This window comes from Coregonus lavaretus, assembly GCF_964263955.1.
Source record: "Coregonus lavaretus genome assembly, chromosome: 4".
Taxonomy (NCBI): Eukaryota; Metazoa; Chordata; class Actinopteri; order Salmoniformes; family Salmonidae; genus Coregonus; species Coregonus lavaretus.
The window spans coordinates 39,729,463-39,753,121 of NC_139991.1; the positions used below are offsets into that span (position 1 = coordinate 39,729,463).

The following is a 23,659-nucleotide window of genomic DNA, read 5'->3' on the forward strand; positions in this document are numbered from 1 at the left end:
GGATTTAACAAGTGACATAAATAAGGGATCATAGCTTTCACCTGGATTCACCTGGTCAGTTTATGTCATGGAAAGAGCATGTTTTGTACACTCAGTGTATGAAGACACTAGTTTGGTGCTGGAGATGATTAATATGGGTTGAAAAGTACAGCTAAGATGCTTTTTTGCCCTCCCGCATCACTTTATACACAGAAGATCTCCGCTAAACAAAGAATCACAGTTTATCTGTCTCTCTGGGACCACAGATAACTTCACAAAGAAGTTGACTACAAATAAAGTTGCCAATGTCTTTGCAATTATTACAAACAAGCAAAGAATAAAAATATGCTTCAAATGAAAACCGAGATGAATACCTACAGCAGGGGTACTCAACTCTTACCCTACGAGGTCCGGAGCCAGCTGGTTTTCTGTTCTACCTGATAATTAATTGCACACACCTGGTGTCCCAGGTCTAAATCATCCCTGATTAGATGGGAACAATAGAAAAATGCAGTGGAACTGGCTTCGAGGTCCAGAGTTGAGTTTGCAGGACCTACAGTATAGGCTATTGTCACGTTCGTTGATGAACGGGTCAGACCAAGGCGCAGCGTGATATGCATACATGTTTATTTGAACCGAATAAACAACGACAAAAACAACAAACTAACGACACGTGAAGTCCAAGGTACACAAACAACATACCTCACACGGACAAGATCCCACAACCCACTAGTGCCAATAGGCTGCCTAAGTATTGTCCCCAATCAGAGACAACGAGCGACAGCTGCCTCTGATTGGGAACCACACCGGCCAACATAGATCTAGACATACTAGATCTAAACATAGAAAATACAGCATAGAAAATCACAACAAGGAATATACACACCCTGACTCAACATATAAGTGTCCTCTGAGTCAGGGCGTGACAGCTATAGGCCTATATATTTCAATGATATTTAAATCAATTTCATGTTCATTCAATTGAGTTTTATTTGGCTATTTGGCTACTGTCCAATTTTTGCCTCAATATCTTTCATGATGTGTAGTCTAACATGCGCAATGATGTGCCAAATCTTGATTTAGTGCATTATTATAGGGTAAACATTAGAATAAGCCGCCTCAATATTTGCAACCATAGTTGATAATATACAGTGAGGGAAAAAAGTATTTGATCCCCTGCTGATTTTGTACGTTTGCCCACTGACAAAGACATGATCAGTCTATAATTTAATGGTATGTTTATTTGAACAGTGAGAGACAGAATAACAACAAAAAAATCCAGAAAAAAGCATGTCAAAAATGTTATGAATTTATTTGCATTTTAATGAGGGAAATAATGATTTGACCCCTCTGCAAAACATGACTTAGTACTTGGTGGCAAAACCCTTGTTGGAAATTACAGAGGTCAGAGATTTCTTGTAGTTGGCCACCAGGTTTGCACACATCTCAGGAAGGATTTTGTCCCACTCCTCTTTGCAGATCTTCTCCAAGTCATTAAGGTTTCAAGGCTGACGTTTGGCAACTCAAACCTTCAGCTCCCTCCACAGATTTTCTATGGGATTAAGGTCTGGAGACTGGCTAGGCCACTCCAGGACCTTAATGTGCTTCTTCTTGAGCCACTCCTTTGTTGCCTTGGCCGTGTGTTTTGGGACATTGTCATGATAGAATACCCATCCACAACCCATTTTCAATGCCCTGGCTGAGGGAAGGAGGTTCTCACCCAAGATTTGACGGTACATGGCCCAGTCCATCGTCCCTTTGATGCGGTGAAGTTGTCCTGTCCCCTTAGCAGAAAAACACCCCCAAAGCATAATGTTTACACCTCCATGTTTTACAGTGGGGATGGTGTTCTTGGGGTCATAGGCAGCATTCCTCCTCCTTCAAACATGGCGAGTTGAGTTGATGCCAAAGAGTTCGATTTTGGTCTCATCTGACCACAACACTTTCACCCAGTTCTCCTCTGAATCATTCAGATGTTCATTGGCAAACTTCAGACAGCCCTGTATATGTGCTTTCTTGAGCAGGGGGACCTTGCGGGCGCTGCAGGATTTCAGTCCTTCACGGCGTAGTGTGTTACCAATTGTTTTCTTGGTGACTATGGTCCCAGCTGCCTTGAGATCATTGACAAGATCCTCCTGTGTAGTTCTGGGCTGATTCCTCACCGTTCTCATGATCATTGCAACTCCACGAGGTGAGATTTTGCATGGAGCCCCAGGCAGAGGGAGATTGACAGTTATTTTGTGTTTCTTCCATTTGTGAATAATCGCACCAACTGTTGTCACCTTCTCACCAAGCTGCTTGGCGATGGTCTTGTAGCCCATTCCAGCCTTGTGTAGGTCTACAATCTTGTCCCTGACATCCTTGGAGAGCTCTTTGGTCTTGGCCATGGTGGAGAGTTTGGAATCTGATTGATTGATTGCTTCTGTGGACAGGTGTCTTTTATACAGCTCGTTACCTGTATAAAAGACACCTGGGAGCCAGAAATCCTTCTGATTGAGAGGGGGTCAAATACTTATTTCCCTCATTAAAATGCATATCAATTTATAACATTTTTGACATGCGTTTTTCTGGATTTTTTTGTTGTTATTCTGTCTCTCACTGTTCAAATAAACCCACCATTAAAATTATAGACTGATAATTTCTTTGTCAGTGGGCAAACGTACAAAATCAGCAGGGGATCAAATACTTTTTTCCCTCACTGTATCTTTAGGAGCTGATCCGTCATCAGTATTGTGGAACAATTCTAATGTTAAGGTAAGATATTGAATGGAGAAAGCTGACCCGAGAGCAGCTTTTTTAGTTTTTTTTCACTCCCGCCAGTGGTGGAAAAAGTACTCAATTGTCATACTTGAGTAAAAGTAAAGATACCTTAATAGAAAATGACTCAAGTAAAAGTGAAAGTCACCCAGTAAAATACTACTTGAGTAAAAGTATAAAAGTATTTGGTTTTAAATATACTAACTATCAAAAGTAAAAACAGAAGTATAAATCATTTCACATTCCTTATATTAAGCAAACCAGACAGCACAAATGTTTTTTTTTCTTTTTCGGATTGTCGGGGGCGCACTCCAACACTCAGACATAATTTACAAACAAAGCATTTGTGTTTAGTGAGTCCGCCAAATCAGAGGCAGTAGGGATGACTGAGGATGTTCTGTTGATATGTGCATGAATTTGACCATTTTCCAGTTCTGCTAAGCATTCGAAATATAACAAGTACTTTTGGGTCTCAGGGAAAATGTATGGAGTAAAAAGTACATTATTTTCTTTAGGAATGTAGTGAAGTAAAATTAAAAGTTATAAATAGTTAAGTAAAGTACAGATACCAAAAAAAAAAGACTTAAGTAGTACTTGAAAGTATTTTACACCACTGGCCCCTGCCTCCACCAGTAGACAGTGTCCATCGCTGCCGCCTGCGGAACAGCTGCCCTCACTGTCGTTAACAGAACTGCGGGAAAATAGTGCCCAACAGGTGGGGGCGAAGGACACGGTCTACCGGTCGCTAGGGGAAGAGCTAGCTAACTAGCTAGCTTGCTAATTAGCGACACAGTGTGCTAGCTTGCTAGTTAGATAGCTAGTACATGGTGTCACCCCCGCCTCCCGCATGCTGTGTACCGGAAACACTGTCTACCGGTCGTCCCTGCCTCCCACTAGCACAGCAGATGGGAGGGTGACACCGTTAACTCGCCCCCCTGCTTCCCGCCTGCTGTGTACCGGAGTCCTCCTAGGATTAGCTGGCTAAGCTAGCACACCTCCCACCTCCCACCAGCTTCATTGTGAACTGACCGCTAGACCCAGCGCCAGGATAAAGTGACTAAGGGGGCAGTTGAAATTGGCGAGGGGGCTACATTTTTTGGGGCTCTTGTATTGAACTTATATTGAATTCTGCTTAAATAAACATGCTATACCACAATAAACATAAAGTTCAAATGCACCGAGATCATTGAGTGCTTTTGAAATCTGTAGCCTATCTCTGCTGCGCTGTATCAGCACAATGGACAGCACCCTACAGCTAGGCCGTTTCGGTAATGAAGATAGGCTACAAGATAGATAGGCTGTTTGTAATAGGTGAATTGCCTTATGTGAATGCAGCCTTACACAGAGCTGTTTTACCAAAATAATGCAAAATAAATGCTGAAAGTAGTAGTCTAGTTATTCATGTATACAAACAAAAATAATGAATAGCAGTTTGGTTTAGAATACCGACACAACTGCGAATGCGAATGAATACGAACAGAACAAAACAGCGGTACCACGTAGTAATACTTTTTACTCTATACATTTTCCCTGACACCCAAAAGTACTCGTTACATTTTGAATGCTTAAAAGGACAGGAAAATTGTCCAATTCATGCACCTATCAAGAGAACATCCCCTACTGCCTCTGATATGGCGGACTCACTAAACACAAATGCTTTCTTTGTAAATTATGTCTGAATGTTGGAATGTGCCCCTGGCTATCCCTAAATTAAAAAAACATAAAAACACTTTTAACATGGCACACCTGTTAATTGAAATGCAATCCAGGTGACTACCTCATGAAGCTGGTTGAGAGAATGCCAAGAGTGTGCAAAGCTGTCATCAAGGCAAAGGGTGGCTACTTTGAAGAATCTCAAATCTCAAATATATTTGGATTTGTTTAACACTTTTTTGGTTACTACATGATTCCATATGTGTTATTTCATAGTTTTGATGTCTTCACTATTATTCTACAATGTAGAAAATAGTAAAAATAAAGAAAAACCCTGGAATGAGTAGGTGTGTCCAAACTTTTGACTGGTACTGGATTTATATACAGTGGGGAGAACAAGTATTTGATACACTGCCGATTTTGCAGGTTTTCCTACTTACAAAGCATGTAGAGGTCTGTAATTTTTATCATAGGTACACTTCAACTGTGAGATTCAAAAATCCAGAAAATCACATTATATGATTTTTAAGTAATTAATTTGCATTTTATTGCATGACAGAATTATTTGATCACCTACCAACCAGTAAGAATTCCAGCTCTCACAGACCTGTTAGTTTTTCTTTAAGAAGCCCTCCTGTTCTCCACTCATTACCTGTATTAACTGCACCTGTTTGAACTCGTTACCTGTATAAAAGACACCTGTCCACACACTCAATCAAACAGACTCCAACCTCTCCACAATGGCCAAGACCAGAGAGCTGTGTAAGGACATCAGGTATAAAATTGTAGACCTGCACAAGGCTGGGATGGGCTACAGGACAATAGGCAAGCAGCTTGGTGGGAAGGCAACAACTGTTGGCACAATTATTAGAAAATGGAAGAAGTTCAAGATGACGTCAATCACCCTCGGTCTGGGGCTCCATGCAAGATCTCACCTCGTGGGGCATCAATGATCATGAGGAAGGTGAGGGATCAGCCCAGAACTACACGGCAGGACCTGGTCAATGACCTGAATAGAGCTGGGACCACAGTCTCAAAGAAAACCATTAGTAACACACTACGCCGTCATGGATTAAAATCCTGCAGCGCACGCAAGGTCCCCCTGCTCAAGCCAGCGCATGTCCAGGCCCGTCTGAAGTTTGCCAATGACCATCTAGATGATCCAGAGGAGGAATGGGATAAGGTCATGTGGTCTGATGAGACAAAAATAGAGCTTTTTGGTCTAAACTCCACTCGCCGTGTTTGGAGGAAGAAGAAGGATGAGTACAACCCCAAGAACACCATCCCAACCGTGAAGCATGGAGGTGGAAACATCATTCTTTGGGGATGCTTTTCTACAAAGGGGACAGGACAACTGCACCGTATTGACGGGAGGATGGATGGGGCCATGTATCGTGAGATCTTGGCCAACAACCTCCTTCCCTCAGTAAGAGCATTGAAGATGGGTCGTGGCTGGGTCTTCCAGCATGACAACGACCCAAAACACACAGCCAGGGCAACTAAGGAGTGGCTCCGTAAGAAGCATCTCAAGGTCCTGGAGTGGCCTATCCAGTCTCCAGACCTAAACCCAATAGAAAATCTTTGGAGGGAGCTGAAAGTCCGTATTGCCCAGCGATAGCCCCGAAACCTGAAGGATCTGGAGAAGGTCTGTATGGAGGAGTGGGCCAAAATCCCTGCTGCAGTGTGTGCAAACCTGGTCAAGACCTACAGGAAACGTATGATCTCTGTAATTGCAAACAAAGGTTTCTGTACCAAATATTAAGTTCTGCTTTTCTGATGTATCAAATACTTATGTCATGCAATAAAATGCAAATTAATTACTTAAAAATCATACAATGTGATTTTCTGGATGTTTGTTTTAGATTCCGTCTCTCACAGTTGAAGTGTACCTATGATAAAAATTACAGACCTCTACATGTTTTGTAAGTAGGAAAACCTGCAAAATCGGCAGTGTATCAAATACTTGTTCTCCCCACTGTATATACACACCAGCCCATTCACGAAAATGGTTAGCTCCTACAGACTGAGAGTCACGTGGCCGTGGCTTATTTAAAGCAGGCAGACAGGCATCGAGGCATTCAGTTACTGTTCCATTGAATATTAGAAAGGACAAAACGAGTGACCTATGTGACTTTGAACGTGGTATGATCGTTGGTGCCAGGCGCGCCGGTTCCAGTATCTCAGAAACAGCCGGCCTCCTGGGTTTTCACGCACGACAGTGGCTAGGGTTTACCGAGAATGGTGCGACAAACAAAAAATATCCAGTCAGCGGCAGTCCTGTGGGCGAAAACAGCTCGTTGATGAGAGAGGTCGAAGGAGAATGGCAAGAATCGTGCAAGCTAACATGCGAGCCACAAACAGGCAAATAACGGCGCAGTACAACAGTGGTGTGCAGAACGGCATCTCGGAATCCACAACTCGTCGGTCCTTGTCACGGATGGGCTGTTGCAGCAGACAACCACACCGGGTTCCACTCCTATCAGCTAAAAACAAGAAGAAGATGCTCCAGTGGGCACGCGATCACCAACACTGGACAATTGAGGAGTGGAAAAACATTGCCTGGTCCAACGAATCCCAGTTCCTGTTGCGTCATGCTGATGGCAGAGTCAGGATTTGGCGTAAGCAGCATGAGTCCATGGCCCCATCCTGCCTGGTGTCAACGGTACAGGCTGGTGGTGGCGGTGGTGTAATGGTGTGGGGAATGTTTTCCTGGCACACGTTAGGTCCTTTGATACCCATTGATCAATGTTTGAACGCCAAACCTTGTAGAATCCATGCCCTGAAGAATTCAGGCTGTTTTGGAGGCAAAAGGTGGTCTGACCCGGTACTAGATTGGTGTTCCTAATAAACTGGCCACTGAGTGTATATATATATTTTTTGGGGGGGAGGGGTTATATTTCACTAGTTGTATGGGATCAAAAAGAGGTGATTAACATAAATACAAAACAATACATTATATCACATTTACAGTTCATAATACAAAAAGATTGAGAATGATTATAAGGAATTCAAAAGTGAAGAGTTTTCCATCTAGGCTATTTCATTTTCCAATTCATATACATTAGATTTTTTCTAATGTAGTTGTACCTCTTAAAATTCAGATTAAGATATCATTTAAATATCTCTATATAGGCCTATCTATTATGTTGTGCTTCATCTAAATATTGGAACTTGATTTTAAAAAAAACACAGGTCAATGTCAGTTTTCGTTAATATTTTCAGTTCACATATTTTCTGTTTCAAACTTCAATTAGTTTATCATATCTTTGTTTTCCAGACATTTCACATTAAGTTTCCAAAATCTATTTTAGCATTTTTTAACCATAGTAATTACTGACTTAACAAAAAGCATAAAAAATGTATTGTCTCTCAGGGATTATATCTATTTTCTTTGAATAGTGACATTGTCCGTAGTTTATAATAAATAAGTTGGTTTGTTTTCGCTCCTTTTCTTCTCTCTTCTCCACCGGGTCAGAGGTCAGACCTTGGATTAGAGGCTGCACCTCTTCTTACCTGCCCGCGTACGACACTGGACATTGGAAGAAGGTGTAACCTTCACCTTCACATAGGCTGCACATTCTGGCCCTTTTTTTAACCTGGTATTGGCATGTCGAGACAGACTAGGCTGAGACTCACTACTCACTCACACTGTGAATAAAATGAGAATGAAAATGTGCGAAACATGGATGATTATGCACATAGCGAGTAACCTCGTCCCCAGGCGATGTACATTCAATGAATGCATGGATTACATCACACCACCACAATAAAACCTTAGTAGCTGTATTTACATTTAAATTTTTTACAAGAGGTGAGTTGAGGTTCAATTACAATGCAAGCTAGTCTGCTTCTTTTTCACTGATGCACACATTGTACACCAATGAATGAAGAGTGTGCATATGCACTGCTGCATATACAGATGAAGTCGGAAGTTTACATACACTTAGGTTGGAGTCATTAAAACTCATTTTTCAACCACTCCACAAATGTCTTGTTAACAAACTATAGTTTTGGCAAGTCGGTTAGTTTACAGACAGATTATTTCACTTATAATTCACTGTATCACAATTCCAATGGGTCAGAAGTTTACATATACTAAGTTGACTGTGCCTTTAAACAGCTTGGAAAATTCCAGAAAATGATGTCATGGCTTTAGAAGCTTCTGATAGGCTAATTGACATAATTTGAGTCAATTGGAGGTGTATCTGTGGATGTAGTTCAAGGCCTACCTTCAAACTCAGTGCCTCTGACATAACCTGAAAGGCTGCTCAGCAAGGAAGAAGCCACTGCTCCAAAACCGCCATAAAAAAAGCCAGACTACGGTTTGCAACTGCACATGGGGACAAACATCATACTTTTTGGAGAAATGTCCTCTAGTCTGATGAAACAAAAATAGAACTGTTTAGCCATAATGACCATCGTTATGTTTGGAGGAAAAAGAGGGTTGCTTGCAAGCCGAAGAACACCATCCCAACCGTGAAGCACGGGGGTGGCAGCATCATGCTGTGGGGGTGCTTTGCTGCAGGAGGGACTGGTGCCTTTCATAAAATAGATGGCATCATGAGGAAGGAAAATGATGTGGATAAATTGAAGCAACATCTCAAGACATCAGTCAGGAAGTTAAAGCTTGGTCGCAAATGGGTCTTCCAAATGGACAATGACCCCAAGCATACTTCCAAAGTTGTGGCAAAATGGCTTAAGGACAACAAAGTCAAGGTATTGTAGTGGCCATCACAAAGCCCTGACCTCAATCCTATAGAACATTTGTGGGCAGAACTGAAAAGTGTGTGCGAGCAAGGAGGCCTACAAACCTGACTCAGTTACACCAGCTCTGTCAGGAGAAATGGGCCAAAATTCACCCAACTTATTGTGGGAAGCTTGTGGAAGGCTACCCGAAACGTTTGACCCAAGTTGAACAATTGAGTGTATGTGAACTTCTGACCCACTGGGAATGTGATTAAATAAATAAAAGCTGAAATAAATAATTCTCTCTACTATTATTCTGACATTTCACATTCTTAAAATAAAGTGGTGATCCTAACTGACCTAAAACAGGGAATTCTTACTAGGATTAAATGTCAGGAATTGTGAAAAACTGAGTTTAAATATATTTTGCTAAGGTGTACTGTATGTAAACTTCCAACTTCAACTGTAGCTGCTAAGAGATTTTGCTAAATATCCTAGTTCTTTAGGTTAATTAATCTATTAAACTAGCTTGTCTCGTTGGGCTAGCTTAATGCAATGCATGGTCAATAATATACCAACTTTTGTTTTAACTTTTTTTTACAACAGTCAAGTGAGTTAAAGTTCAATAATTGCAACGCTAGCAACTGGGCTTTTTCGACGATGCACACATTGCACAGTGAACCATTATATTAAGAGTGTGCATATGCACATAGCATTGAGAGATTCTGCAGTGCACAATACCCCCCCCCCCCCCCCCCCAAAGTCAATACTTTGTAGAGCCAGCTTTTGCAGCAATTACAGCTGCAAGTCTCTTGGGGTAAGTCTGTATAAGCTTGGCACATCTAGCCACTGGAATTTTTGCCCATTCTTCAAGGCAAAACTGCTCCAGCTCCTTCAAGTTGGATGGGTTCCGCTGGTGTACAGCAATCTTTAAGTCATACCACAGATTCTCAATTGGATTGAGGTCTGGGCTTTGACTAGGCCATTCCAAGACATTTAAATGTTTCCCCTTAAACCACTCGAGTGTTGCTTTAGCAGTATGCTTAGGGTCATTGTCCTGCTGGAAGGTGAACCTCCGTCCCAGTCTCAAATCTCTGGAAGACTGAAACAGGTTTCCCTCAAGAATTTCCCTGTATTTAGCGCCATCGATCATTACTTCAATTCTGACCAGTTTCCCAGTCCCTGCCGATGAAAAACATACCCACAGCATGATGCTGCCACCACCATGCTTCACTGTGGGGATGGTGTTCTCGGGGTGATGAGAGGTGAGCTTTGCAGCTCCTTCAAGGTTATCTTTGGTCTCTTTGTTGTCTCAGTGATTAATGCCCTCCATGCCTGGTCTGTGAATTTTGGTGGGCGGCCCTCTCTTGGCAGGTTTGTTGTGGTGCCAGATTCTTTCCATTTTTTAATAATGGATTTAATGGTGCTCCATGGGATGTTCAAAGTTTCTGATATTTTTTTATAACCCAACACTGATCTGTACTTCTCCACAACTTTGTCCCTGACCTGTTTGAAGAGCTCCTTGGTCTTCATGGTGCCGGTTGCTTGGTGGTGCCCCTTGCTTAGTGGTGTTGCAGACTCTGGGGCCTTTCAGAACAGGTGTATACAGTGAGGGAAAAAAGTATTTGCTCCCATGCTGATTTTGTACGTTTTCCCACTGACAAAGACATGATCAGTCTATAATTTTAATGGTAGGTTTATTTGAACAGTGAGAGACAGAATAACAACAAAAAATCCAGAAAAACGCATGTCAAAAATGTTAGAAATTGATTTGCAAAACATGACTTAGTACTTGGTGGCAAAACCCTTGTTGGCAATCACAGAGGTCAGACGTTTCTTGTAGTTGGCCACCAGGTTTGCACACATCTCAGGAGGGATTTTGTCCCACTCCTCTTTGCAGATCTTCTCCAAGTCATTAAGGTTTCGAGGCTGACGTTTGGCAACTCGTACCTTCAGCTCCCTCCACAGATTTTCTACGGGATTAAGGTCTGGAGACTGGCTAGGCCACTCCAGGACCTTAATGTGCTTTTTCTTGAGCCACTCCTTTGTTGCCTTGGCCGTGTGTTTTGGGTTATTGTCATGCTGGAATACCCATCCACGACCCATTTTCAATGCCCTGGCTGAGGAAAGGAGGTTCTCACCCAAGATTTAACAGTACATGGCCCTGTCCATTGTCCCTTTGATGCGGTGAAGTTGTCATGTCCCCTTAGCAGAAAAACACCCCCAAAGCATAATGTTTCCACCTCCATGTTTGACGGTGGGAATGGTGTTCTTGGGGTCATAGGCAGCATTCCTCCTCCTCCAAACACGGCGAGTTGAGTTGATGCCAAAGAGCTCGATTTTGGTCTCATCTGACCACAACACTTTCACCCAGTTCTCCTCTGAATCATTCAGATGTTCATTGGCAAACTTCAGACGACCCTGTATATGTGCTTTCTTGAGCAGGGGGACCTTGCGGGCACTGCATGATTTCAGTCCATCACGGCGTAGTGTGTTACCAATTGTTTTCTTGGTGACTATGATCCCAGCTGCCTTGAGATCATTGCCAAGATCCTCCCGTGTAGTTCTGGGCTGATTCCTCACCGTTCTCATGATCATTGCAACTCCACAAGGCGAGATCTTGCATGGAGCCCCAGGCCGACGGAGATTGACAGTTTTTTTGTGTTTCTTCCGTTTGCGAATAATCGCATCAACTGTTGTCACCTTCTCAACAAGCTGCTTGCCGATGGTCTTGTAGCCCATTCCAGCCTTGTGTAGGTCTACAATCTTGTCCCTGACATCCTTGGAGAGCTCTTTGGCCTTGGCCATGGTGGAGAGTTTGGAAACGGATTGATTGATTGCTTCTGTGGACAGGTGTCTTTTATACAGGTAACAAACTGAGATTAGGAGCACTCCCTTTAAGAGTGTGCTCCTAATCTCAGCTCGTTACCTGTATAAAAGACACCTGGGAGCCAGATATTTTTCTGATTGAGAGGGGGTCAAATACTTATTTCCCTCATTAAAATGCAAATCAATGCATAACATTTTTGACATGCGTTTTTCTGGATTTTTTTGTTGTTATTCTGTCTCTCACTGTTCAAATAAACTTACCATTAAAATTATAGACTGATCATTTCTTTGTCAGTGGGCAAAAGTACAAAATCAGCAGGGGATCAAATACTTTTTTCCCTCACTGTATGTGAGGCTCCATATCGCAGTTATAGCTTAGCTACTGTAAAGTGTAGCAAGGAATTTTTCAACTAACCTGTTCTTGGAGATACTTTCTTCATTCTTGATTCAGGAAAAAAGTGTATCTTATAAATGTCCAGTTGCAGGTGGTTCTACAAAAACCAGAGACAAATCTTAAAGATATTAAGTCTATGTTTTGTACCGCGCAAGGAGGTTCCTCGCCATCTTCCTCGCCATCTTAGCTGCCGCACATCTAGGATTTCCCAGCATCGTTGCAGGATCTAGTCGTTTCTATGTTTTTTGTAGAACCACCTGCAACTGGACATTTATAAGAAACACTTTTTTCCCGAATCGAGAACGAAGAAAGTATTGCCAAGAACAGGTTAGTTGAAAAGTTATTTGCTACACTTTACAGTATCTAAGCCGTAATGGCGATATGGAGCACCACATATCACGTTACAGTTCCGTAGCTAGGGTTGCTGGGCAAAGTTAAACTGGCATTATGACTAGCATCCTCTTAGACAGTCCCTCTATATCTAACCAATGTTGTATATGAACACACATACACACAACATACGCACGCACACTCTCATTGACACTGTCTCTTTCTATAAACCACTCTCTCATTCGCTCTCCAGTTGTCCAGAGGATGGCAGTCTGTCTCTCCCCTCTGCTACCCAGAGGGAGGTGCTCAGAACACCACTGATGGCCATACAGAATAAAATGGCTGTTGTTGACAAGACCAAACCCTCCTGGGAGAAAGGGCATCTCACATCGGGGCGCAGGCCCAGAAAACTGAGAAACAGATAAAAGAGGAATTTGAGAGGCTGCGTCTCTTCCTGAGAAAGGAGAGGCAGAGAGGATAGCCAAGCTGAGGGAGGAAGAGGAGGAGAAGATTAAAAGGATGTCATCTCTGTCTAAAATAATCAGGGAGGTAGAGGAGAAGCTGTCAGGTGATGAGGCCGCGTTCCTGCAAAGCTACAAGACTACGAAGATGAAAGCAGAGATTCTCCTCTTGACCCTCCGCTTGTCTCTGGAGCTCTGGTCGACGTGGCCAAACACCTGGGCACCAGGATCTGACCAGCCTAAGAATGAAGACTGAGGATAAGAGTCTTCCAGACAACCCAGAGAGGTTTAGTGGGAACTTTGACATTCTGGGTTCAAAGGGATTCACCTCAGGGATTCACAGCTGGGAGGTGGAGGTGGGGGACAATGACGACTGGTTATTAGTGGTGGCAAAAGAGTCCATTAGCAGGAAAAACAGTTCTCCAAAAAGCTATCAGGATAAACAGTTCACTGTAGGGGTGCTTGATGGTGTACCAGAGACAATCAAGCAGAAGCCACAGAGGATCATGGTTTAGCTAGACTCGGACAAAGCAAAGCTGTCCTTCTATGCTAGTTCTGCTGTTTACGTCCGATTACAGCACCTACACACCTTTAACCACACATTTACAGAGAAGGCGTATCCATACTTCTGTAGATCAAAGGCTGAACCACCACAGATCATAACAACTGAGGTCACTGTGTGTAAAACCATACTCTGCTCTAAATGAGCCAAGAGTGTGCAAAGCTGTCATCAAGGCAAAGGGTGGCGAGTGGCGCAGCGGTCTAAGGCACTGCATCTCAGTGCTTGAGGTGTCACTACAGACCCCTTGGTTCGATTCCAGGCTGTATCACAACCGGCCGTGATTGGGAGTCCCATAGGGCGGTGCAAAATTGGCCCAGCGTCGTCCAGGTTTGGCCGGTGTAGGCCGTCATTGTAAATAAGAATTTGTTCTTAACTGACTTGCCTAGTTAAATAAAAATAAAAATATATTTTGATTTGTTTAACACTTTTTGGGTTTCTACATGATTCCATTTGTTATTTCATAGTTTTGAAGTCTTCACTATTATTCTACAATGTAGAAAAAAGTAAAAAATAAAGAAAAACCCTTGAATGAGTAGGTGTGTCCAAACATTTCACTGGTACTGTACATTGATAGATTATTAAAGTCTACAATTTCAAATGTTCCTGGCAAGAAATTCTTTCAAATAAAGTTTTTGGCATAAGTAACAAAAAATTGATGTATTATTGACAGATACTGTTAACCAACATGTTTATGTACATTAGAAGGACATTGAAAGTGTGAAGGTACCCTTCCTTTTAACCTAAACCTCAGGATGAAAGAAAGTAGCAAATGGAAACAGCGTTTCCCCACTCAGAATGCCAAACTACCTTAGCTCATTTCATGTTCCACTCCATTTTAAGACTGACCCCTAGCCTACAAACACACACACACACACTCTCACACACACACTGGATCAGACAAACAGACGTCAGGGCCATGTGTTACTGATCCATCTTCGTCTGCTGTCTCGACACCCCCTACCTCTCCTCCCTCCCTCTTTCATTCCTCCCTTCTCTTGTGTTTGATGCCGATATTTGAGCACTGATACCCTCCCATACCTACACACACACTCACAGACATCTGTGTATTCAGGGATGTGACACGATTCCCTATTCCCTATCTGAATGTTCTATAATGTTCCGTCCTCCTGAACAGGCCGAGTGTCAGACAGTCGGCTGTGATCCTAATTGGTCATCCTCATGTCTAATCTCTGTTTGGCCATCACTCACTCTCACTCACTGGACTGAAAACGCCCCTCTGTGCCTCTCTCTCTTTCAGGTATAATCCACCAGATGAAGGGGGAGTACGATGCAGCGTTGAAGCTCCACAAGGCCCACCTGTGTTTGGTCCAGGAGCTGGGGGACTATGCTGCTCAGGGCAGGGCCTATGGGAACATGGGAAATGCCTACAACGCTCTGAGGATGTACGACCAAGCTGTACGCTACCACAGGCAAGAACTGCACATATCACTCGAGGTGAGGATGCACACTTGAACACACACACGTGAACACACACACACAGAGCACTTTGGGGACATACAGTGCCTTGCAAAAGTATTCATCCCCCTTGGAGTTTTTCCTATTTTGTTGCATTACAACCTGTAGTTTAAATTTACTTTTATTTGGATTTCATGTAATGGACATACACAAAATAGTCAAAATTGGTGAAGTGAAATGAAAAAAATATCTTCTTTAAAAAAAATCAAAAAAATTAAGAATGGAAAAGTGGTGCGTGCATATGTATTCACCCCCTTTGCTATGAAGCCCCTAAATAATATCTGGTGCAACCAATTACCTTCAGAAGTCACATAATTAGTTAAATAAAGTCCACCTGTGTGCAATCTAAGTGTCACATGATCTCAGTATATATACACCTGTTCTGAAAGGCCCCAGAGTCTGCAACACCACTAAGCAAGGGGCACCACCAAGCAAGCGGCACCATGAAGACCAATGAGCTCTCCAAACAGGTCAGGGACAAAGTTGTGGAGAAGTACAGATCAGGGTTGGGTTATAAATAAATATATGAAACTTTGAACATCCCACAGAGCACCATTAAATCCATTATAAAAAAATTGAAAGAATATGGCACCACAACAAACCTGCCAAGAGAGGGCCACCCACCAAAACTCACGGACCAGGCAAGGCGGGCATTAATCAGAGGCAACAAAGAGAACAAAGATAACCCTGAAGGAGCTGCAAAGCTCCACAGCGGAGATTGGAGTATCTGTCCATAGGACCACTTTAAGCCGTACACTCCACAGAGCTGGGCTTTACAGAAGAGTGGCCAGAAAAAAGCCAATGCTTAAAGTTTGGTGTTCGCCGAAAGGCATGTGGGAGACTCCCCAAACATATGGAAGAAAGTCTGGTCAGATGAGACTAAAATGTAGCTTTTTGGCCATCAAGGAAAACACTATGTCTGGCGCAAACCCAACACCTCTCATCACCCCGAGAACACCATCCCCACAGTGAAGCACGATGGTGGCAGCATCATGCTGTGGGGATGTTTTTCATCGGCAGGGACTGGGAAACTGGTCAGAATTGAAGAAATGATCGATGGCGCTAAATACAGGGAAATTCTTGAGGGAAACCTGTTTCAGTCTTCCAGAGATTTGAGACTGGGACGGAGGTTCACCTTCCAGCAGGACAATGACCCTAAGCATACTGCTAAAGCAACACTTGAGCGGTTTAAGGGGAAACATTTAAATGTCTTGGAATGGCCTAGTCAAAGCCAGACCTCAATCCAATTGAGAATCTGTGGTATGACTTAAAGATTGCTGTACACCAGCGGAACCCATCCAACTTGAAGGAGCTGGAGCAGTTTTGCCTTGAAAAATGGGCAACAATCCCAGTGGCTAGATGTGCCAAGCTTATAGAGACATACCCCAAGAGACTTGCAGCTGTAATTGCTGCAAAAGGTTGCTCTACAAAGTATTGACTTTGGGGGGGGTGAATAGTTATGCACGCTCAAGTTTTCTTGTTTGTTTCACAAGATAAACTATTTTGCATCTTCAAAGGGGTAGGCCTGTTGTGTAAATCAAATGTTACAAACCCCCCAAAAATCAATTTTAATTCCAGGTTGTAAGGCAACAAAATAGGAAAAATGCCAGGGGGGGTGAATACTTTCGCAAGCCACTGTACGACCAGGCTGTACGGTAACGTAGGTAGCAGATATCACTGGAGGCAGACACACACACACCTGGGACATTTTCAGTAAGAAACGATGTGGAACGTTGCAGATAGAAATGCCATGACTAGAGCTGACGTGATTCCTTATTCTATATACCAAAGAGGTATGTTTGTTCTACATCATACATTTATATCTGAACGTTGGCCAACGTTGTGTCCTGCTGAATGCGGCCCTGGTATTGACCTTTCTTTCCTCTCTCAGGTGAATGACCGTCCCTCCCAGGCCTCTACCCATGGTAACCTGGCTGTAGCCTATCAGGCGCTGGGCGCTCACGACCAGGCTCTCCAGCACTACCTGCACCACCTGACCATCGCACGCGAGCTACGAGACACGCAGAGCATGGCCAGGGCACTAGGTAACGGCTGGACAGGGGGACAAAGTAATTCAAAAAAATATTAAATATACTTTATTGATTCCTATAGGTAAAGTGTGTGTGTGTGTGTGTGTGTGTGTGTGTGTGTGTGTGTGTGTGTGTGTGTGTGTGTGTGTGTGTGTGTGTGTGTGTGTGTGTGTGTGTGTGTGTGTGTATAGGTAACCTGGGTAACTTCCACTGCTGTAGAGGGGAGTATGTCCAGGCAGTTCCATACTACCAGCAGTACCTGACCCTGTCACCTCAGCTACAGGACCTGGAGGGAGAGGGCAAGGTCTGCCACAACCTGGCCTACACACACTACTGCCTGGGACAGTACAGGGAGGCCGTCAGGTAGGACACATTCTTCATACATCTGTATGTATAATAATAACTCATAAAGATTGTCCCAACCTCTCCAAATAAATACAGAAAGGTCTCAACATTGTGAAGAAAATTAGCCACACACTGTTAGCCATTTTCTTATTTTTTCCATACAGGTATTATGAGCAGGACCTGGCCCTGGCTAAAGACCTGGGTGATAAGTTGTCCCAGGCTAAAGCCTACTGTAACCTGGGTCTGGCCTACAAAGCCCTGAGGGAATATAGCAAGGCTGAGGACTGTCAGAGATACCTGCTGTCCCTGGCTCAGGCTCTGAACAACACACAGGTAGAGATAGTAATTAACACAACTGTGAATGGAGGAATGGGTCAGAAGGGGGTCTGCGTGTGTGTTGGGGGGGAGTTGACGGGGATGGTGAGATTCTACATTAAAACTCTGTGTGTGTGTGTCCAGGCGGTGTTCCGTGCCCTGGGGAACTTGGGGGATGTGTGTGTGTGTCGGGGTGATATGGCCGGGGCAGTGAGGTTCTACCAGCAGCAGCTCACCCTGGCTCAGGAGGTGAAAGGTCACAAGATGGAGGCTGACGCCTACTCAGCGCTAGGCTCCGCCCACAGGTTGGCTTCTAGTCCAGTTAGCATCTTAAAAAAGTTGAATTTATTAACTTCTCATATGTTTTAGGTTAATATTGACTGGGAAGTAATAGTAATGTCCTCCCCCAGACTCCTCTGTCAGTACGACCTGGCCCTGTCCTTCCACCAGCAGGAGCTGTCTGCCCGCACTGCTCTAGACGACCAGCGGGGGCAGTGTGGTGCTCTGGGCCGCCTGGCAGCCGTCCACATGGCCCTGACGGACTACCCCACAGCCTTCCAGTGTTACCAGGCCCAGCTCACCCTGGCACAGGACCTCAGAGATGCCTGCGTGGAGGCACAGGTCCAGGGCAACATGGGCATCGCCAAAATGAACATGGGCGTCCTGGAGGAGGCCATTGGGTATTTTGAGCAGCAGTTGGCCATGTTGGAGCAGCTGAGTGGGGCTGAGTGTGTGCTGGACAGAGGCAGGGCCTACGGGAACCTAGCAGACTGTTATGACTCTCTGGGAGACTTTGAGGAAGCTATAAAGTACTGTGAGATGTTTCTGACTGTGGCTCAGAGTCTCAACCATGTTCAGGACCAGGAGAGAGCCTACAGGGGACTGGGCAACGCACACAGGTAAAAGACACAGACACACACACTCTTTCTCACTCTCTCTGTCTGTCTGTCGCTTCCTCTTTATCTCTCTCTATTCTTTCTCTTTTAACCCCCCTCTCCTTTTCTCTCTCAATCTTTTCCTCTCTTTTCTCTTCTTTCTTTCTTTATTTCTTCTTTCTTTCTTTCTTTCTTTCTTTCTTTCTTTCTTTCTTTCTTTCTTTCTTTCTTTCTTCTTTCTTTCTCTCTCTCTCTCTCTCTCTCTCTCTCTCTCTCTCTCTCTCTCTCTCTCTCTCTCTCTCTCTCTCTCTCTCTCTCTCTCTCTCTCTCTCTCTCTCTCTCTCTCTCTCTCTCTCTCTCTCTGCTGGTCCCTGGTGAGGGAAGGACTGGGTAATGAAATAATAAGTAATGTACTTAAACTAATAAAAGCCACAGCTTGATGTTAGTTTGCAGACACAGCCTCTTTTACATTCCATCACCCAAAGCTGTACACATTTATTTTCATCTCATACTAGCAAAATTAACATGTCCTGAAGTTATTGCCTAATTGGTTTTCTTGTTAGCTTTCTTAAGTTGCTCATATAGCTCTGTGAAAAACTAGAAACCTTTGCTGTTTTGAGATACTGAGTGGAGTGTTTTATGGTGTGACTTATGTGTACTTTGTGTACTTAACATGAAATGCATTTATGTAAATGATTGGTAGGGTTCGTTCTGAGTGCATTAGTGACTCATCTGCATCTGTACCTACATTAGCAACTCTAAAGAGAGAAATAGGGGTAAACAAAAATAACTCCTTCCTTCCTGCTCTCCTGTCAGATCTCTAGGTAGTCTCCAGCAGGCGTTGGTGTGTTTTGAGAAGCGTCTGGTGGTGGCCCATGAGCTGGGTGGATTGGGAGGTGGGGAGGGAGGAAGTGGAGGAACGAAGGCCCAGGCCCAGGCATATGGGGAGCTGGGAGACCTACACAGCCAGCTGGGGAACTATGAACAAGCCATATCCTGCCTGGAGCATCAGCTCAACATCGCCTGCACCGCAGGGGTAAGACTTCTACCTCTCGAATGAATGAATGACTGATGGGATGGAGGTAGGAATAAAGACCTGTAGTGGAGGTGGCAGGTAGCATTGTTGCTATATAAACACTGAGTGTACAAAACATTATGAACACCTTCCTAATATTGAGTTGCACCCCCTTTTGCCCTCAGAACAGCCTCAATTCGTCGGGGCATAGACTCTACAAGGTGTCGAAAGCGTTCCACAGGGATGCTGGCCCATGTTGACTCCAATGCTTCCCACAGTTGTGTCAAGTTGGCTGGATGTCCTTTGGGTGGTGGACCATTCTTGATACACACTAGAAACTGTTGAGCGTGAAAAACTCAGCAGCGTTGCAGTTCTTGACACACTCAAACCGGTGCGCCTGGCACCTACTACCAACCCTGTTCAAGGGAACTTGCCCATTCACCCTCTGAATGGCACACATACACAATCCATGTCTCAATTGTCTCAAGGCTTAAAAATCATTCTTTAATCTGTCTCCTCCCCTTCATCTACACTGGTTGAAGTGGATTTAACAAGTGACATCAATAAGGGATCGTAGCTTTCACCTGGATTCACCTGGTCAGTCTATGTCATGGAAAGAGCAGGTGCTCCTAATGATATACAGTGGCGATTTTAGCATGTAAATCTTGGTGGGGCAAACCAAAAAGAATTGGGGGGATGCATGCCAGCAAAGCCACTACACAACACAACACTAAACAATACATCCATTGCACTATAACGGTGACAAAAGGTGCCCACAAACTGTTAGGGCCTACACAAAGCTGTGCCAACAGCAGAGCTTTCTTTTCAGGACCATGGAGTGAATCCTTACCACCGCTACACTTGGCTATCAGCGGAGCCTTGTCTGGCAGCGAAACAGTTCATTCAGCCTCATTTACTGCCTTTTTAAAAAACATACAGTACCAGTCAAAGGTTTGGACACACCTACTCATTCAAGGGTTTTCTTTATTTTTTCTATTTTCTACATTGTAGAATAATAGTGAAGACATCAAAACTATGAAATAACACATATGGAATCATGTAGTAACCAAAAAAGTGTTAAACAAATCAAAATATATTTTAGATTTTACATTCTTCAAAGTAGCCTTGATGACAGCTTTGCACACTCTTTACATTATTTCAACCAGCTTCATGAGGAATGCTTTTCCAACGGTCTTGAAGGAGTTCCCACACATGCTGAGCACTTGTTGGCTGCTTTTCCTTCACTCAAACCATCTCAATTGAGGTTGGGTGATTGTGGAGTCCAGGTCATCTGATGTAGCACTCCATCACTCTCCTTCTTGGTCAAATAGCCCTTACCAGCCTGGAGGTGTGTTTTGGGTCATTGTCCTGGTGAAAAACAAATGATAGTCCCACTAAGCGCAAACCAGATGGGATAGCGTATCGCTGCAGAATGCTGTGGTAACCATGCTGGTTAAGTGTGCCTTGAGTTCTAAATAAACACTGACAGTGTCACCAGCAAAGCACCCCCACACCATCACACCTCCTCCTCCATGCTTCACGGTGGGAACTACACATGCGGAGATCATCTGTTCACCTACTCTGCGTCTCACAAAGACACGGCAGTTGGAACCAAAAATCTCCAAAGGACAGATTTCCACCGGTCTAATGTCCATTGCTCGTGTTTCTTGGCCCAAGCAAGTCTCTTCTTCTTATTGGTGTCATTTAGTAGTGGTTTCTTTGCAGCAATTCGACCATGAAGGCATGATTCACGCAGTCTCCTCTGAACAGTTGATGTTGAGATGTGTCTATTACTTGAATTTTGTGAAGCATTTATTTGGGCTGCAATTTCTGAGGCTGGTAACTGTAATGAGCTTATCCTCTGCAGCAGAGGTAACTCTGGGTCTTCCATTCCTGTGACGGTCCTCATGAGAGCCAGTTTCATCATAGTGCTTGATGGTTTTTGCGATTGCACTTGAAGAAACTTTCAAAGTTCTTGAAATGTTCCGTATTGACTGACCGTCATGTCTTAATGTAATGATGAACTGTCGTTTCTCTTTGCTTTTTTGAGCTGTTCTTGCCATTATATGGACTTGGTCTTTTACCAAACCAGGTGACTACCTCATGAAGCTGGTTGAGAGAATGCCAAGGGTGTGCAAAGCTGTCATTAAGGCAAAGGGTGGCTATTTGAAGAATATAAAATATAAAATATATGTATGTATGTATGTATGTATATATATATGTGTGTGTGTTTATAAATCTGTTATAGATATGTTATAAATCTGTTATAGATGTGTTATAAATCTATATGCTATAACTATAATATATAATATAATATATTATGTTCTAAACCTGTTCCTCCCAGGACCGAGCATTAGAGGGCGAAGCAAGCGGGGCGCTGGGTGGAGTGTACCAGCTGATGGGAGAGAACGAGACAGCTCTACAGGTTGGTGCTGTTCTTTTAATGGTGTTATTATATTCCCCATGCAGTGGTCCATTGTTTGTCTGTCTGTGTCCATTTGTCCATCCATCCATCTCTCTCTCTCTCTCCAGTGGCACCAGAGGGCATTAGAGATTGCGGAGGAAACAGGAAGTGTGAGGAGTCAGGGGAGGGCCTACGGGAACCTGGGACTGACCTATGAGGCGCTGGGAAACTACGAAAGGGCCGTGGCCTGTCAGGTGAACACACACACTCTATGGTCACAGATTATCCATTATATTGACCAGATACTCTAACAATGAAAATAAATGTCTTAAAAAATGGAAGGCAGTCGGGAGGAGGCAAGATCAGGTGGGACCATTCTAACCAATGAGAGGGCAGATACTTGTGTGAACAACAAGCATAACTCCGATAAGGTATTTTTTCTCAAAGTAGTTGGGATGTCACGTGTCCTACTTATATCAGTTCACTTCTAACAACCTAATCATTATGAAACTCCTATTAGATCAAATAAGACACAAATAGCAAATAAGCCATTACATTTTTTGTTAACGAAATTCAACACTCTCTCATTGACCTCCATACAAAAACTCCTCGCTTGGTGAGAAAAAACAATAAAAAATCGCCACCTGCTGGAGAAGACAGATTTTGGGCCCAGTTACCCCTCTTGCTTCGCCTCTTCCTCTCTGCCATGGTCGTGTTCTGTCAGGTAAATGGTTTGGGACTTGACCTTTCCGTCTGTCATGATGTCATCAGGAGCAGCACCTGAGTGTGGCGGCACAGAATAATGACCTCACAGCCAAGACACTGGCGTACGGCAGCCTGGGGAGGACACACCATGCACTACAGAACTACACACAGGCTGTCATGTACCTGCAGGAAGGTAAGCGGAGAGAGTGACAACGACAGAGAGTATGAATGAAGACATGGTTTTTGGAGAAAGAGGGAGGAGAGGAGAGGGTGATTTGATGATGTTTTGAGACTCCCTCTTTTTCTCTCCTCTCTTTCTCTCTATTTCAGGTCTACGTTTAGCGGAGCAGTGTGGGAGGCGAGAGGAGGAGGCTAGGATCCGTCACCGTCTGGGCCTGTCACTGTGGGCCAGCAGCAACCTGGAGGAGGCCCAGCACCAGGTGCAAACCTCTGCGTTTCAGAACTCACTGTTGCTTCTCTTGAGTCCTGCTGACACCTGCTGGTTGACTATGAAACCGCAGTCTCTGATTCTAACCTTAGGGGTTTTGTGATTCCCTGTATTGAAAATGATAACTAATTGCGTGTATATCACGATGGGGGTGCCACATTGGTGTCTATTCAGGTGTGAATTAATGTGTGATGTAGGTGTGTGTTATCTTTCTCTCTCCAGCTGTACAGAGCGTCTGCCTTGTTTGAGTCAATTCGTCATGAAGCCCAACTCAGCTCAGACTACAGACTGACTCTGTTTGACCTGCAGACATCTTCATACCAGGCTCTCCAGAGGGTCCTCGTCAGCCTGGGTAACACTCTCTCTTTACTTTCTTTCTGTTTTTCTGTAATCTC

The 23,659-nt window shown here is 43.8% G+C and overlaps 1 protein-coding gene across 1 annotated transcript in view; it reads left to right on the forward strand.

The window, feature by feature from the left end:
* The window catches only part of LOC311127417 (tetratricopeptide repeat protein 28-like), a 105,903-nt gene that overhangs the window by 70,072 nt on the left and 12,172 nt on the right, over positions 1 to 23,659 (forward strand). Inside the window, exons 10-21 of the mRNA XM_084159265.1 lie at positions 14,910 to 15,106; positions 17,019 to 17,172; positions 17,349 to 17,520; positions 17,667 to 17,835; positions 17,962 to 18,122; positions 18,228 to 18,716; positions 19,509 to 19,728; positions 22,052 to 22,132; positions 22,240 to 22,365; positions 22,883 to 23,009; positions 23,147 to 23,256; positions 23,487 to 23,616. Of these exons, the coding sequence (XP_084015391.1) occupies positions 14,910 to 15,106; positions 17,019 to 17,172; positions 17,349 to 17,520; positions 17,667 to 17,835; positions 17,962 to 18,122; positions 18,228 to 18,716; positions 19,509 to 19,728; positions 22,052 to 22,132; positions 22,240 to 22,365; positions 22,883 to 23,009; positions 23,147 to 23,256; positions 23,487 to 23,616 (2,136 nt within the window). The remainder of the gene's footprint in view (positions 1 to 14,909; positions 15,107 to 17,018; positions 17,173 to 17,348; positions 17,521 to 17,666; positions 17,836 to 17,961; positions 18,123 to 18,227; positions 18,717 to 19,508; positions 19,729 to 22,051; positions 22,133 to 22,239; positions 22,366 to 22,882; positions 23,010 to 23,146; positions 23,257 to 23,486; positions 23,617 to 23,659) is intronic.